General features: G+C 34.3%; 1 protein-coding gene and 2 long non-coding RNA genes across 3 annotated transcripts; 1 reads left to right on the top strand and 2 right to left on the bottom strand.

The window, feature by feature from the left end:
- Window positions 1-771: 771 nt before the first annotated feature.
- Window positions 772-5917, bottom strand: LOC110694179. Its single transcript, XR_002505780.1, has 3 exons — window positions 5832-5917; window positions 5507-5643; window positions 772-2895 (listed from the first exon to the last, which is right to left on the bottom strand). It is a non-coding gene; the product is annotated as an uncharacterized LOC110694179 (long non-coding RNA).
- Window positions 3508-8179, top strand: LOC110694177 (polygalacturonase At1g48100-like). Its single transcript, XM_021871354.1, has 7 exons — window positions 3508-4203; window positions 5537-5668; window positions 5856-6086; window positions 6170-6214; window positions 6324-6531; window positions 7105-7295; window positions 7550-8179. Exons 1-7 carry the CDS (start codon window positions 3772-3774, stop codon window positions 7940-7942), a joined length of 1632 nt encoding a protein of 543 aa, XP_021727046.1. The 5' UTR covers window positions 3508-3771; the 3' UTR covers window positions 7943-8179.
- On the bottom strand, window positions 6558-12935 carry LOC110694178. The gene is made up of 4 exons (XR_002505779.1): window positions 12542-12935; window positions 11213-11363; window positions 11002-11114; window positions 6558-6795 (listed from the first exon to the last, which is right to left on the bottom strand). It is a non-coding gene; the product is annotated as an uncharacterized LOC110694178 (long non-coding RNA).
- Between the last annotated feature and the right edge of the window lie 1071 nt (window positions 12936-14006).

The following is a 14006-nucleotide window of genomic DNA, read 5'->3' as shown; positions in this document are numbered from 1 at the left end:
TATACCTCCTTAGCGCCCTACACTTAACTTTGACATCAAAATGTAATTCTCTTGCCTAATTTTATCAACAAGGACATAGGCAATCGCAAAAGGCAATGATATAGACAAAACTCATTACCCATAATTCACAAAATAAGTGAGTTGGTGTCTTTTGCAATAACATGAGAGACTAAAAGTATAAAAATTTAACTTTCAATGCCAGGTAAAGAGGGAAAATATTCTTTCCACAATTTCTCACTGTAAAAAATAAACAAGTTGCAAACCTAAAGTTATGGCCCTATTTCAAGCATGTACTACCAACAGTTTTAGTAAAAGAACACTCAGTCCTGACTTGTGGATACAGGATGTTGCTTTTATGACCATAATGAGAGCAACAACAAACTATAGAGTGAATCATGAAAACTCTGAAAACTATTAACATGATCGAAATTAGACTAAATTACCAATCAAGAAGATATGAATAATATAAAGTATACAATACACGTAACAAATTACCAATCAAGAAGATATGAATAATCTGAAGTATACAATACACCCAAGAAAGGCTGCATCAACTAAAGCCTCAGTGTGGTTATCTAAATAGATAATGTATGAATGTGCAGTCGATAGTAGAGATGTGTACAACAAAAATGCACAAACTTTGTACGCACTTGCACATAATTCATTCTAATTGCTAGATATTCAAGTCTCAATAATTCGCAAGTGACGATATGATAAGTTGATAACTATCACAACCAAGACCTTGATGTCTAGAGATGAAAGTATGGGGAAGAAAACAAGCTTGCCAAGGAAAATTATCTGTCAGCTAGAAGTAGCAATCACTACTATATCAGGAGGCACGTAAGAGTATAAGATTCTAAATCCTTTGTTTACTAGTCAATTTCTGGAGTAAAAAATTTGATAAATCAGGTCTATTATGTAATTGTGCAAGTTGTCGCATTTTTTCTTGCTTGATACCAAAACTCAACATGCTTGCAGTTAGAACTAATGAATTTTTTAAAATATGTTTTAATAATTATTATAAAATATGCACCTAAAGTCTGCACCTGACATAATATGCTGTGCCCCGATCTAAAATATAGAGATCTTCTACTAATGCCCTTGTTTAAAATAAAATTATAAAAAATTTGTAATTCTTACTCGTGTCATCTCTATGGTAACAATAATTGATGGTAATGAATTATTATTCATAATTTCACACTGGCATTCACACTCATGCAGTTCCTTTACAGATACTAATTGACTGTGTAATCCCACAACGTACGCACATAAAGACGGAAGAGGTAATCTTTGAAACTACGGAGTAATATTGCCTACATGTGATTGGAAGCTCTAGGGACGTACAAACAATGCACAAAAAGGTGTCAATACACAGTTCATCTACTGACTACTGGTGGAGAGGCGGTTGAGTTCATCATATGTCCCCTAACCCTGGCATACGTTTGATAAGTCTCAGCTTTTATGTTAAACTTTCAAATAACTCCCAAGTCCCAATATCCGAGATCCTTGACCTTCTAATATGTATAGACATTCGACACTTCATTTTCATTTTGGATCAAAAAAACATGAACATAGTTCATACTAATAACTGAGTACAACAATTGGACCCCACACACCAAAACCGAGTTTGTGTAATATTATAGCTCTACTCAACTACTTCGTATCAATAAAGGTGGCCAAAGTGGTTTGATTTTTATACTGGGGGGCCTTTATGACTCACTTTGGTGGTTCATTTAGGGGATGCCTTAATTTTTGTTGGGGTTGCTATATTGTACTAAAGCTTTTCTGAAATTTCCCGGAATTACTGATTTGAGTTTTTCTAATTTTGAATTTGCAGCTTGAAAACCTGGCTTCTGTGATTCAGCCATTAAGAAACATTAAGAATGGTCTTCAACAGCTGCTATTCAGCAACTTACTCCAAAATGATGATTAATTGATTATAACATATTAATAGCACATAGTCCATATGACATCACTGACATTCTGAAAAGTGAAATATTTGTTTTATGCATTGCGTTCTCCACTCTCCACAGTACTACAAAAATAGAGCATTCTCTGTCATAACAAACCAGGTAAAGCTCAAAACAATGGGCTATTTTGGCTGCTGTGTAACAGTATTTTTAAATTATGGAACTATTCTGATCCAAGCGCTGTAATTACTAAGTGTAGAACAGGTTTTGCCAAGATCAGACAGTAGCTGATGTTAATCAAAGTCATAAATTGTACAACTAATAGCACATTTTCAGCTAAATCCCTTTGACACGCACTGAAACATCTGAGTAGCTAAAGGAAGGGAAATCAGCTTGTAGTTCTAATTAGTGTTGAACACAAACTATCCATCTCGCTAAACTATAATCAACACTTAAATGTTTTATCTTTATTTAAGCTTAAAATCGCACTTAAAATAGTCTGCATTATCGTTTAGATATAATTAAATGAAATACTTGATATAACTATCTAATCAACATGCTAGCAAATTACGCTACTAATTGAACCTACCACCTGTGAAAGCTGCTAATTCAGTACTAATTATCTCTTCCAATAATATGAGCTAAAACCCTTAATGTATCGTTAATAAAGTTCTCCGTCTAACATTTTAAACGTTCTTGAGGAGGTTCCATAGGAATTAATCTTGAGAAAATTGTTGCTAAATCATGCAAATTATAAGAAAATACCAAAGCTTAAAGAGTATTAAAAACTCTTACAGATACTCTGGCCCCGTATTTGCTGTTGGTTGAGAAGACAAAGTACATAAACTCTTGCCCGTGAATGTTGCATGTGACCAATAGAGAGCTGTTACAATCAGAGCCCTTGAAAACTTATAGCCATATGATGATATCCAGTCACGTGCACTCATTGGCATTTAAAACCACTAGAAAAGTGGGAAAATATATCCTAAATCATGGAAATAAAAAATAACAGGGGAGATTAAGAATTTGGGGCAGCATCTAACTTTACATTAAAAAATATTGTGATAAATCAATCAAGATACTGCGGCGTATTATGCGTGCATAATCATTTTCATTATGAAATAGAGAAGATGAAAACACATGAAGAAATGTTGAAGCAAAACGAGCATACTTAACAAGATAATCAAAATAGTAAAAATGCAAACACATATCAAACAATACTCTTTGCCCCATAATAATTTTATATTAATGTAATGTCACATCTTAATGATAATTGTATTGTACATAAAATTGGAAACAAGGCCAATATGTTAACCTGTAATCAATATCAAATTTAATAAACATTTCATGATCATTATGCTTACATAGAAGATTTTACGAGAATAATGCTAATGCAAAGTGCTTTGCCTAGCTGAGATTTGTATAAAATCAAGGAGTATAATATTAGAATTTAGAAATCAGTATCAAGTATCAACAACTGGATGATTCACATGCAAACAAGAAATGGACACATGTCAAGCATTTGAGGGCCATTACAAAATTATCCCAAATTTTTTTTAAAATAAATAATTAAATTTATAAAGAATGATGATGAAAAAGCTAGTAGCTTTGAAGAATTGAGGAGAGGAATAAAACAAATATGGCTTGCCTAATGGAAAGATTGGCTCGTGTATGCATAGTCTTCTGTTGTTATAAAATTCCCCAGTTATAAAAACCACAACCACCTCTGCTTCTAGTTATCAGAAGAAACACCTGCTCTGTGTGTGTGTCTCTCTCTCTCTTCTCCCCATCCCTCCTCCCATACAGCCTCTTCTTTCTCTCTCTCTCTCCTCCCCATTATTTGTGCTATAAAATCACAAAAATGAGTAGTTTAGACTTCAAAAATCTCACATTAATGCTACTCACTGTTACACTCCTTTGGTCTACAAATTTTGATATATGCAATGCTAGAAGAGACAGACATTGGAGACATAGTAGACCTCTTTCAGCATCATTACTAAAGAAAAAAAGTAAAAGTCATGGATATCACAGCCCCAATCACCACCACAGCAGTAAGCCAAAATCAAAACCGCATTCTCCACCAAAGCCGAGTCCGGGAAAAGATACACCGTCACCATTGCCTCTGCCAGTTCACAAAGCTCCATACCATAAAGGGTCGCCTCCTAAAACTAAGTCCCCACCAAATCCTACACCAATAGTGGAAGTTCCGTCACCCGAACCAGAGACAGGTTCCAGCATTTTCAGTGTGCTAAATTATGGAGCAAAGGGTGATGGTACTACAGATGACACGAAGGTAAAATTTTAAACTCCACAATAACTCACTTTGTTTAGATTTTAGCCACTCAGCATAACAACTCAGTCCAAATGGGAGTACTTGAAAGATAAATTTAAAATAAACAGCTAGAACAGGGAAACACGAGAAACTTCAATGACAAAGTTAGCTATTTTTAGGGAAAAATTCTAAAGACAATGACAATTTGGAGCAGAGCACATACGACTAGGTGTCTAGGTTAGTTACACTTAAAAAAAAATAGTGAATAATGCAGATAAACAAAATCGTATTGGTTTTTGTATACAGGGACTCCTGAAGAGCTGAACTAGATTCAGTTTCAACACTTCAGTGGGCAGAACACAATGTCTGTTCTGTTTTCCTAAAAGCTGTCCATAACAGGGAATTTTAACAATTTTCATTAAAAAATCAATTATAATTATTTTTTCATGTAAAATGTATTTTCGGTGCAAATTTATCCCTGTTTGTATCACTATTGCCTTCACATTGCCTTAATGCACAATATAGAATGCCTAATCTAGGTAAAACAGAGTATCATTTATATGTTATATTAGAAATAATGATGATTTATATCACTTTGTAAATATAATCAATACAGAATATAAGTTCAATGGTTAAAATAAAAAGTAAAAAATGACAAATAAATATATCTCCAAAAAAAAAATGCATAGATAACTTTACCTCCATAATTACAATAATTTTATTGCTAAGCCTAAGACCCTTCATAGGAGCCTATTACCCCTGCTTCTCCAAAAATGCATCACTTTTGACTTTTTACTATATATTCTAACTTTGATCATGTTTAGTTACATAAAATCATAAATGTCATAATTTTTATATGTTGTTAGGACATTCACAATGCATATTTTCAAAAAAAATATCAAAATTTTATAATTTTTACTACTCCGTGTATTATGTAATTTTTACGCCTATACATGGGTTTAATAAAGTCAAAATTGATGCATCTATTGAGATTAGAAATTATTAATTATAGCAAACAAAAACTTAAGTGTAGTTTAGTGAGGTAGTTGATTAAAGTTTACTGCAAAACAGTCAGTCATATTCCTCGAAAATCGTGAAAACTATAGGTCACTCAGCTTTTTAGGGGTGGAGAGGAGAGGAAGGCCAAGGAAAAAAGGACAAGGTTAATAAAGTAAGGGAAAAAAAATTTTAGTTACGGCAGTTAGGCTATAGATTCCAGCAATAATTATATGCGCAAATGCACTAACTGCCACACGAGAAGCAACCATAAAGTTTTATGTTTAAAGAAATATTTTACGGATACACTGAATGTATTAATGCTTACTTGTGTATGTTCTGTTATTGTGCACTGCAGGCGTTCGAAGCTGCGTGGGCAGCGGCTTGTAAAGTTCAATCATCAACGATGTTGATTCCATCAGGATATCAGTTCCTTGTGGGACCCATTTCATTCTCTGGTCCTTACTGCCAACGAAACATTATATTTCAGGTAATCACTAACAACTTAACAATGTTCTCTTTTTTATTTTAATTCATTGGCGAGGTATTGCACTATTGCAGGTTATGACGAATGTATAAGCAACACTATAGAACAGACACTTAAGTTTAAAGTTTGAAGTAATAATCTGTAGGAGTTAACGAGTTGTACTAACCTGGCTTCTTAAAAAATGCTCCAGCTTGACGGGACTATCACTGCTCCAACAAGTCCTAATGCTTGGAAAGCTAATCTGATGTGGTGGATGGACTTCACCAAGCTGGTAGGACTTACCATACAGGGGAAGGGCGTAATCGATGGAAGTGGCTCTGTTTGGTGGACTGACGCTCCATATGATGATCCAGAAAAAGATCATGAATTGCAAATTATAAACCCATTAAATGACACGGTCTTAAAAAGGCCCCCAATGCCGGTAATTATATACACTCTTTCACTCTCTGCCCAACCATGTTTATAGTCCATTAAAACTGACTATATATGCCAACCTTGTTGTAGGAGAGAAATGAGCTCAGTGGAAAAATGCCTAGTAACAAGCCAACGGTAATTGACCAAATTTTAAACTTCGTATTTCCAAGTACTTTATATATAATGATAATTCTGCAATTCACGATCACCAGATTCTCCTAACTCCATCTCTCATGTTGCACAGGCACTAAGATTTTATGGCAGCATTAATGTGACAGTCACAGGGATCAGAATTCAGAACAGTCCTCAATGTCATCTGAAGTTCGACAATTGCGATGGAGTCTTGGTTTATTCTTTTAGTGTCTCGTCACCAGGTGACAGTCCTAATACTGATGGAATCCACCTCCAAAATTCCAAAGATGTGCTCATTCACTCTAGCAGCCTTGCTTGTGGTAAATTTACTATTCTGGATCAATAGTAGCTCCATCACAACTATTTATTATTACTAGCCAAAATTTGATCAAGAAAACTAAACCTATTAATTATAGAGAAAACTTAGCATTAAGAAAATCAGCAAATGGGATACATGGGGTTAAATCTGAGAGTTACCTCCAAATTACCAACCTGGCAATGGAGTTCAACCATTAGTCCACTGTCACCTAGCAAGTGCCATCTTCCATATAAAATATGTTCTAGCCTTCTGGGGCTACAACCACCTACAGCCATGTATCAAAAAACAATTGTCACTACTCACCACCACTACATCCATAGGGATAGGATGCCAATGAATACAGGACCACAACAATAAACCCACCAAAAAAAAAAAAAAAAAAAAAAAAAAAAAAGATGTCATCTGCTAGAACATTATAATTGGTCCTTCTGCCCAACCAAAGTCCATGAACACATTGCCATAAAAGTTTTAGATAGCCCAAACAAGAAAATTAATTCTAGTTACTCTAAAACTAAATATGAAACAGGTTCACGTGGTAAATTGGCTGTATCTAACGGCGAACAACTGAATGCAGGTGATGATTGTATATCCATACAAACAGGATGTTCGAATGTATACATCCACAGTGTAAATTGTGGACCTGGACATGGCATTAGTATTGGAAGTCTTGGAAAATTTAACACTAAAGCCTGTGTCTCGAATGTCACTGTCCGAGACGTAAACATACAAGGCACAATGACTGGAGTTCGCATAAAGACATGGCAGGTAAAAATTACATTTACACAATTGTTGAGTAATTTTGTACCATTACTAAAGAACTTGCACTCTTCAATTTCGGAGACAACCAGCTTTGAAAAAGTTAAATGCAATTTAATCAACAAAAATCAACTTTCAATAATAATCAAGTGAAGAGAACAGGGCTTCTCAAACAAGGCTCAAGACTCAAAAATGGAAAAGAAAGACCATCACCATATGCAAAGAAAATTAATCCATATGCCTCTGGCTGCTGTATTTTGCAGGGTGGTTCGGGATCCGTGCAAGGCGTATCATTTTCAAACATTCAAGTTAGTGAAGTTCAGCTTCCAATTGTAATCGACCAATATTATTGTGACAAAAGCACATGCAAGAATCAAACAACAGCGGTTGCTGTATCAGGTGTCACATATCAAAATATAAAAGGCACATACACAGTAAAGCCTGTACATTTGGCATGCAGTGATGAGCTACCATGCACAGACATATCATTAAATACCATACAATTAAAGCCACTAAAAACACGTTATCACTTGTACGATCCATACTGCTGGCAATCGTTTGGTGAGCTTATGGCTCCGATTGTCCCTCCACTTGGTTGTTTACAAATAGGAAAGCCATTGAAGAATAGGGTTCAGACTGATTATGATATATGTTGAGGACATCATAGCTGCTCTTAAAGTTTTCCAATTTTCCTTTTGTGGTCGGTCAGATGATTGTTTGTTCTGACCCTTTTCACACTATTGGCTAGATAGCTGAAGAGTATATAACTATATAGATTAAATTTAGTAGGTTAGAACCCTACTTAGTAGGGCTATATCAGTTACATTCCAGTGTGATTATAACTTACCAGGAATTGTCATTTTATTTGGGCATTATCCCAGTGTAAGATATTACATAAAGCTTGATATAGATGTTTTATAAATAATATAAAAGACCAGTAAATATCTGCCTACACTTTCTGTGAGCTTCACTGTGTTCAGTGAGCTGAAAGCAACAATGATACAGAATAGAAGTATCAACAGTTATGTATCTTCAGAATACGACAAATTTTCAAAATTGAACACGAGGAAAGCACTTCCACGGAAATGCAAGTACAACAAGCAACATTCTATAACTTTCATGATCCTTAAGAGTACAAAAGAAAATAAGATAACTTTTCGATTTCCAGCAATACTAGTTGTATTCTTTTTCAGTCCCTAACATATCTGCAGTTCAACAAGATAAACCAAAATTCAGAGTTTTTGATGTACTCCAAAGCACAAAAGACAACAAAATTCTAATCTTTATATTCTGTCATAAGACGGATCAGCAAACAATAGACAATATATCTTCTGTCATTTAGATCATTCACAGAGATGTAACCATATCTGAAGTGTTATCTCCAGTCAAAACTCCTGAATGCACTAGTTTGTTTGGGTTCTATCCAAACCTCCCTGAAGGCTATGCAGTCTTAACTGAAAATGAAGAGTCCTGACACTTCCAAAATGTTTTCACCAAGATGGTCCAAAGTTAAGTTTATTCAAGTGTGGGCTCCACGGCTCCACCTATAAAAATCCTGACAGTCTTGAAAGACTCTGAACAGCTTGTTCCTCATCCAGTCATCCATGATAGCTACTCAGCTGCTCACTAAGTTAATAGATAACAGAATGTAAGAGCTCCAGGAATTGAAGAGTTTCTAACAAACTAGTCCACTACCTTTCTAACAGAACTTTACAATAACTTCACCACGACTTCTCAGTGGCAATGAAAAGTGTGTTTTATACTCACTTAGGCTCATTAGGATAAGGAGTCATGTAGTTTAGATCATTTTAATTTGCATTCAGGGCATATTTGCATGCTTTTTATTTGCTTTGGTTTTCCTTGTATTTGATTCTTGGAGAAAATTTTCCTCCTCGTGTAGATTCAAGCTATAAGAAGTCATGCATTGGAGAAATTTGGAGGGTTTAAGGAGTCAAATTGGAAGAGGAAAAAGAAATGGAGCTCATGGGAGTTACCTCACCATCATCATCTCATCATCAAAATAGGAGGAAATAAAAGAAGAGAACCATCAGCTCATACCTTCCCATATGCTATCCAAATAAACAAATGAAAATCCCTTAGCCTAAGGGAAGCCAAGAAGAGATGAATAAGAGCAAAATGACCCTTCCAAGAGCCATTTTGGAAAAATAGAGCCAACAATTAAAGAAAACAACCATTTTCAGAGGAGTTGGTTGGTTTAGAAGAAATCACTAAGCTCAAAACAGTTGTTTCTCATGAAAAAGATCGTTTAATCCTGCTTCTTCTTCAACAGCTACTTTATGTTTTTTGGGATTTTCCCCCTCCCCTATAAATACCATTGTGTACCCCAAGGTTTAAGGAGAGCCTCTTTAGACATTTTTTACTGGTGTTAATTTTTTAGGCTAACACAAGTCACCTCAAGTAGTGTTTTAGTTTCTAGTTTCAGTTTTCTTAAAATACGCATGTTTCTTTTCTTAATCTTCAAGCACTTTAACCTTTTGTATTTCTAATCTTTGGGAGCCTTGATGTTTTCTTCATCAAATCTTTCCAAGCAGATCATAAATATACAATTATAACTTTTGATTTTTCCAGTGTTCACATTTATTATCAAAATTATATAATTACATCTTTTGATTTTCCATTGTTCATATTTATTTAGTTCATCTTAATCTTAAAAATCTTTACCTTTTTTTGGCATTATATTCATCTTTTAGTTTGAAGTTCTTTTCCCAACATAGTTCTCCATATGTCAATTTATGCAATCTCATGCCAAAGTAAATAGTTTTCTTACATTATGTATGAGTAGTTCTCTTGGTCTAGGATTTGGATGACCCCTCATAGGGTTATGATGGTTATGCTTAGTTGATTTCATGTTTAGCATTATACTTGCTTTGTGACTTGGCATGTTGAGAATGTGCCTTTATACTTCTTTTGTTGTATGTTTGAGGTTGCCTAATTGATCTATGTCAAGTCTACATTGCTATGAGAAGATCGAAACACGTCAAACAGTAATCTAGAAGAAAAATCTAAAATCAGCATGATTAATAAGTGCTAAATTTTGTAAACTACCACAGTACATAAAAATCATGCCTAGTCAAGGTAAAATCATTTATATAATCATACACCAAAACAAACTGAAAAAGTGGGACCTAAAATGAGAAAATCATTACAATGACTATACTCATGCAAAGACTTCCATAAATTCTCTCAGTACAAGCATTCATGAATAACCCCATACATTATACGCAACTACATTGATGAATATTTTTAATACTCTTTTGAATTTATCCTGACTTCTGTTTTTGGGTAAAAAGTTTGGAGAGCATGACATCAGGTATGCTAGTTTCCTAGCTAAGGGCACAAATAAAGCAACAGACAGACAGAACCCGCCAAAATGGGATCTTTAGAGGGATCTTTAGAGCGAAAGGAGTGGATATATCACCCGTCTTGAACACAGAAAAAATCCATACAATGGCTCTGTGCATTACTTTATTATTATATCAGTTATCAACAATACAGCTGAAATCAACTCATCAATTAGCTCATACGTTATCATGTCAGCTAAATGCCTAAGTTAATAATGCAGTTTAATTCATACAAAGGTTACCATAAAGCTTTCAAAATGTGGCACTACCATTCCGAGACTTTAGAATAACATTAACACCATATCTATCCTCCCCAATATTGTAAATGAAACCATGTGCACATGAAGTTGTACCTGTGCCTCCTTTATCACTGAACAATATCGTTTGAGAAAGGACAGTGAGTGGCAGATTGGCAGTGAATGATAGCCCTCAACTCCAAACACAGTCAAATGTGTTCCACCTAATCCTGCAAGCACAAATAGACGCAAAGATTAACAAATGACCGTCCGCTGTAACCAAGTGTAGGCAATCAGGCTTCCTACTTGAATCTAATTGTGTATATACCTTCCAACAGAAGCGGATTCTCCCTTTGCTTTCTGAATTTCATCGATGTTACTCCATGTTTCCCTAATCTTGTTCAAATTAGAGCTTAAACCCAGCAGTCTTTGACATAGAGACCTTCTGAGGCATGCTATTGTGCTGAGCTGCATTGCTACTGCAAATAGTAAGGACTTGGTTAGTTTAAGCACTGATCATTAAAGCAGTACATTATCAGAAACAATCATACAGAAAACCACTTCATCAATCTTAACCACAGCAAGATACATACAGAGGGACTGAAAAATGAAAGATGATGCATGTATGTTCAAGGAATCAATGCAAATTGCTGACTTTTCTTAGTCTCGTTAAAAATTTTGCCATTTCCACACTAAATTTGAGAGTCTATGAGGATGAAAATCATGTCATTTAATTCTGATGTAATCAATCATTTCACATCGCCGACAAGTGGTAGAAAGTTGAATTACCATGCAATAGTTTTCTGATTGTTCTCCCTATAATTCAATCAAACTCATGTGATTTTATATATAATTTTCTGAACATATCTATTCCTAAGTAATACGAAATACTTCTCTTGGCTGTCCTTTTTTTTTCTTTGGGTTCTTTTGCAGCCTATCATGATTCGGGATCAAAATTGTGACTTAATGATGATTAGTGATTGCCGTGTAATCAACACGAGTTTAGCACTTATAACATAGATAAATGACTGATTCATTAAATTATTCTTCTATTTCAGTCTTTCAGATAGGGGAGTCTTAACAGTCATACAATGAATAAACCACAGTAATGCACTTCAATGGGTCACCATTTCCAATTTTCCATCTCATAACAATCATTACTCCCAATCCTCAGGAAGTCCACATTTGCAACAGCAAAACCACAGCAAATTTCATAATAATCAATCTTCGTTAAGAAACCCCTAATTTACCATAAAATTGGGGAAAAAATTAACCAATCTTTTCATCAATAGCTCATCACCAAAACAATCCAACAATCACACCAACTCAACTAACAATTAAATCACTAAATACTAATTCACACAATCATCTCAATCAATCACTGGTTTTATTTGATGAACCAAAACCAAGCCCTAATTCTTAAACAAGTTCAGTGTTTGTAATTATTAACAAATCAATCAAAAAATTGAATCAAATAAATTACAAAGTAACTTACTAAATCATCCAATCATCACAAAAAGTTCACATCAAACCCTAGGCAATCCCGTTATCACGAAACATTGAATTTAGCATAATTCAGAAGCTCTTCAACAACGAAAAATTAGGGGAAAAGGTTAAAGAATGAGTACCAACAGAAAATTGATGCCAATTTACCAACCTTAATCCGAATTTCCGATTTCTGAATTCGTCGAAAGTTGCTGTTGATTGATTTTCGCTGTGTTGTTCAACTTTGGAGGGAGAGTTCGATTTTCGCGCGCGTTTTTTTTAAAACATTTATATACGGTCGTTTATTTCTAAGGTTCTTCTTCTACTTATGAATTTATGATTTATGAATTTGTGAGCTAATGAGCTTATTGTGAGATCCATTGATATAATAAGAAATATTTGGCAATCTTACAAGTTATAAATTCAACTAAAAAAAACAACTAAATTTTGAAAATAGTATAGTGTACTCGGGTACACCATGCCGCACCCGAAAAAACATTAGACATATTTTAAAGAACATGGAAAAAATATATATATATATATATATATATATGTGCTAGTGTTTGCAAAAGAACATACCTCTATTTGACAAAAGAACATGTTTGTGTTTGACAAGAACATGACATTTACAAAGAACATAAAGTCTTTACAAAAAGAACATGTTATTTTTCATGGATAGTCGGATGGTTGAATATGTTTGAAAAAGAACATTATATTTGACAAAAAAGAACATGTTTATGTTTGACAAAGATAGAGGTGATCATTGGGCGGGTCGGGCCAAGGTTAAAAAAAGGCAGCTCACTTCTCAGGTAGGGCCAAGTTTTGGGCCGAAGTTTTTGTGCCCAAAATGGTCCGGTCGTGCAGGTTTTTGGGTTGAGTCAAAAAAATCAACTAAAATGCATAAAAACACATTCTCAAACCCGCCCAAATTAAAAATAAAAAAAATTAAATTTACGGGCCTGGGGGCGAAAAATTCTGCCCAAAACTCGTCTAAAATCGGGTCAGGTCGGTCTTTTGATCATCTCTAGCCAAAGAACATAAAGTCTTTACAAAAAGAACATGATAATACATTAAAGAATATGTTCTTTTTCCTAGTTACTCGGGGATTGTTTTTTTTTTTTTTAATGTACATACATTAAAGAACATATTGTATAATGTAAAGAACATATAGTTCATCAAAGAACATAATAATCAAACTTAAAGAACATATAATGTTCGCGTTCTTTATAAATATATATAATGATTTTTTTTTTCGCCCATGTTCTTTTAAATATACCTAATGTTCTTTCCTGGTGCACCATGCGCATGGTGCACCCGGGTGCACCAGACCACACATTACTAAATTTGGGTAACATTACAAGGAATTTCGTTAACGGATGCAGAGTAGACAAACTAAAATATGACTATCTAATAAAAAGAAGGAAAATTTGTCCAAAAAAAACCTTTTAGATACACCATTTTGCGAGGAAAAAAAAACTTTTAAAAGCTTTTTGGCTAAAGAAAACCTGATTTTTAACATTTTGGCAAAAGAAAATCCGAATGTGATTTTTTTTTGTTGAAGACAACCAATTGTCTCTAATCTACTTAATTAACTTCTAATTTATTCTAATTATCCTTTTAATACTCACTTAACCATG

This window comes from Chenopodium quinoa, unplaced genomic scaffold (genome assembly GCF_001683475.1).
Source record: "Chenopodium quinoa cultivar QQ74 unplaced genomic scaffold, ASM168347v1, whole genome shotgun sequence".
NCBI classification, from domain to species: Eukaryota; Viridiplantae; Streptophyta; class Magnoliopsida; order Caryophyllales; family Amaranthaceae; genus Chenopodium; species Chenopodium quinoa.
The sequence above is the reverse complement of the archived record's forward strand: the minus strand, read 5'-3'. Positions and strand labels throughout refer to the sequence as shown.